Below are 3,177 nucleotides of genomic sequence, written 5' to 3' on the forward strand. Positions count from 1 at the left end.
TATTGTTGCTTTTACTCTCCTGTAATAGTTGTTGCTTCTATTAAACGCTAGCAGTCGGCGGCGCCTCCCTTCCCCCCTCGTGCGCGGTATAACATTACCATGTATGTTTGTGTACTGCTTTTTCGTTATCTGCAAAGATAATGAAAATCGATCCCATGTTGAGTTGCTTGGAAAAAAAGTTTCATCAGCGGACGAAAACCACTCCCCGAACACCAGTATGGCCCATTTGATTTCAGCTGCGTAGATTGTGACGCAGAAGTTTACACTGCCATAGTGCCATACGATACATGGAACTGGAACTGTTACAGCATGACAGAGCGATTTCCACTAAGAACTTGGCCTCCTCCTGCTTCTGATGCTACCACCTCCCTAGTAGTCTAATGCTACTTGTTGAACGTTTGCCTAAGCTTAGTCCCAGCTCCCGCTGAGCAGCGGCTTCACGTCTGCCACCTCGCCGAACATCTTCACCAGGTCCGAGCACCCCGCGCCGGCACGGCCGCCCTCGCCATCACCACCACCCGCGCGCTCTGTTTCATTCTCCGTCTCGGTGTGCAGCTCCAGGCCCAGCTCCTCCTCGACGTCATCCGACGCCGAGATGAGCAGCAGCTCGCACCCCTCGTAGTTGAGCAGGTCCGGCGGGTCGGCCGGCGCGTATCGGTTGCTCCCGAACCGCCCCTGCAGGTGCTCCGGGAACGCCGCCTTGCGCTTCCCTTGCAGCCCACCGAACCCGCCCCCGCCCCCGCCTCCTCTGCCACCGCCGCCCTGCTCGGGGTTCTTGATCTGCACCAGGAACGACGCCTCCGGCTCCACGTTCATGGCCTCCTGCGGCTCGCCGACGCCGTCCTCCTCGCCACCTGCCGCAGACGGCAATGGGAGCTCGAGCTTGTACACGAGGTGGGTGTGCTCGCGGCCGCCACGGCCGCCGGGGGCGTCGTGCTTGACGATGCGGTACACGCCCTCGCCCAGCGCCCTCGCCGCGGCCAGGTGCCGCTTGCCGCGCGTCTTCGTGTCGTACTCCGCTCCCTTGAGGGCGTCCTTGATGTCCTCGACGTTGGTGGTGACGAGGTCCACGTAGCCCCAGTAGGGCCGGCCGTGCTTCGCCGGGTCCGGCAGGCTCTTCTTCCCCATCACGATCAGACGGAGCAGAGGCCGCTCCTCCACGTTCACCTCCTGCAAAGATCAACATCAGGGTAAACTGTTTGATTGTTTGAAGAGCTTGAAGGATCTCGCTGAGTGTGTACCTCCTTGCCGTGGCCGCCTTCGTCGCCGCCGCCTCCGTCTCCCTGGTCATCGCCGCCGTGCCGCGTCTTCCTCTTCTTCCCCTCCTTCCCGGAGTCCGGCGCCTGCTTCTCCTCGACGGCACCCTCCTGGACGGACTCCGGGCGCAGGACGACGTACATCCGCTGCACGTCGTCGGGGCTGTGCGCCTCCTCCTTGCCCACCTTGGGCCGGTAGAAAAAGAACACCTCGCCCTTCTCCTGCACACGCACGCTCACGGATCAGTTACAAGAATCAATCGCCATTGTTACCGCCCAAAACTTGCACCACTGATCTAAATTTCAGGTTAAGACGAGCAGGTGATCGCCTGATTGGCCTACCTGGATCTCCACTTCCGGGTCCGGCCTGGTCTTCACCTCCGTGCCTTTCCCCATGGTGGTGGCAAGCTCGACCTCGGTGCTGGCTTAGAGCATCTCCAGCCGCGTCCCCCAAAGCGTCCCCCAAAGGGATTTGGGGCGCGCCGGACCAAAAAAGCGTTCCAGCCGCGTCCCCCAAAGCACTTTTTTGTCCGGCGCGGCCCGATACGGTGTCCGGCGCCCGAGCCCGTCCCCGTCCCACGGGGACGCTCCGGGGACGCCGGACACAACGAAAGCGAGGCCAAACGACGCGGGGCCGACCCGTCGGCGGCACGGAAGGCTAAAACCCCGTCGCCTACCTTTGGTCAAGCGACGTTAATGGCGTCCCTGTTTTCCCCGGGCGACGCGGGGACGCGTCTCGTCGTGCATGGCCGCGTGGCCGTCCGCGCCGGAGTTATTGCGTGCAACCACCCGCCGCCGCCGTCGTTTTAAGACGCCCTGCAGTTCTCGCCGCTCACAAACCTTCTCGTCGCCGCCGCCTCCCCCCTCCCAGATCTTCTCCTCCGCCGCTCCAAAAAATGTCGCAGGTGAAGGAGGAGCCGGAGGAAGCCGGAGGTGAAGGAGGAGCCGGAGGAAGCGTCGCAGGCGGCGGTGAAGGCGGAGTACGAGCGGCAGCAGCGGCTCATCGCCAGCAGCGACGACCCCGAGGACTGCCCAGGGCTGCGGGCGGCGTTCTTGGCGTCCATGGACGACAAGGACGCCTGGAGGGGCGACCCGGACGCGGCGATCGCCATGTCCATCCGCGACTCCGGCAAGCCGGCGGTGGACCTCACCGACGACGGCGAGGCGGACCAAGCGGCTTGGTGAAGGACGAGCCCGTGGACGAGCCCGTCGACGAGCGCGTCAAGCGGGAGGTCGTCACCGACGAGATGTACAACTTCCAGCGAGATTACGACGCCTCCGGCCGCCGCAAGTGGTTCTAGATTAGGTTTAGTTTAAACTTAGTCAAATTTCGTTCGAATCTATGTAAGTTTGGACGAATCTAATCGAATCTAGCTAAGTTTAAAATTTGCGAAATTTTGTTATGGGGACGCGACTGGGGAGCGACGTCCCCCAAACGCGGCACGAACAAAACACGTCCCCCAAACGCTCGATCCGGCGCGGTTTGGGGGACGGTTTGGGGGACGCGGCTGGAGATGCTCTTAGCTCAGTTGCTCAAGGGCCGAAGCTGCACTACTGTTGTTAGGATTCAGTGAGCTCCTTGCGCTGGAATGATGCTCCATCGGTGGTGGCGCCGACCGCCCGTACATAAAGTACGGAGGTGTCCATGGATGCGTGCGAGCTTGCCAACACGTGTGCTGGTACGTGGCCGCCGGAAGCGTCTGGTTCCGACACCGTGCGCCGTGGCGAAGAGAGGCGGCCGGCACGTGCGACGTGCTAAGTGTCCCGGCAAGGACGCGACGTGTGTGGTGCCAAAGTGACAGCGTTTAACTCCGCAACGAATAGTTCCTTTTTTCTGTGAGGAATATGCGGTGAATAACTGGAAACGTTTTAGTGGAACAAAAAATAAAAAGGAGTAGAAACGCAAAAATATCACACAGTG

The 3,177-nt window shown here is 61.1% G+C and overlaps 1 protein-coding gene across 1 annotated transcript; it reads right to left on the minus strand.

The window, feature by feature from the left end:
- Positions 1-408: 408 nt before the first annotated feature.
- On the minus strand, positions 409-1,652 carry LOC124685996. Its single transcript, XM_047220012.1, has 3 exons — positions 1,599-1,652; positions 1,242-1,478; positions 409-1,170 (listed from the first exon to the last, which is right to left on the minus strand). Exons 1-3 carry the CDS (start codon positions 1,650-1,652, stop codon positions 409-411), a joined length of 1,053 nt encoding a protein of 350 aa, XP_047075968.1.
- Positions 1,653-3,177: the final 1,525 nt, after the last annotated feature.

This window comes from Lolium rigidum, chromosome 2, assembly GCF_022539505.1.
Source record: "Lolium rigidum isolate FL_2022 chromosome 2, APGP_CSIRO_Lrig_0.1, whole genome shotgun sequence".
In the NCBI taxonomy this organism is placed as follows: domain Eukaryota; kingdom Viridiplantae; phylum Streptophyta; class Magnoliopsida; order Poales; family Poaceae; genus Lolium; species Lolium rigidum.

Excerpts from the sequence above, each read along its gene's own strand:
- LOC124685996 (XM_047220012.1), bottom strand. The coding sequence starts at position 1,652 with ATGGGGAAAGGCACGGAGGTGAAGACCAGGCCGGACCCGGAAGTGGAG. Across the intron at positions 1,479-1,598 it reads ACCCGGAAGTGGAGATCCAG|GAGAAGGGCGAGGTGTTCTT; the intron begins GTAGGCCAATCA and ends GTGCGTGTGCAG. Across the intron at positions 1,171-1,241 it reads AAGGCGGCCACGGCAAGGAG|GAGGTGAACGTGGAGGAGCG; the intron begins GTACACACTCAG and ends TGATCTTTGCAG.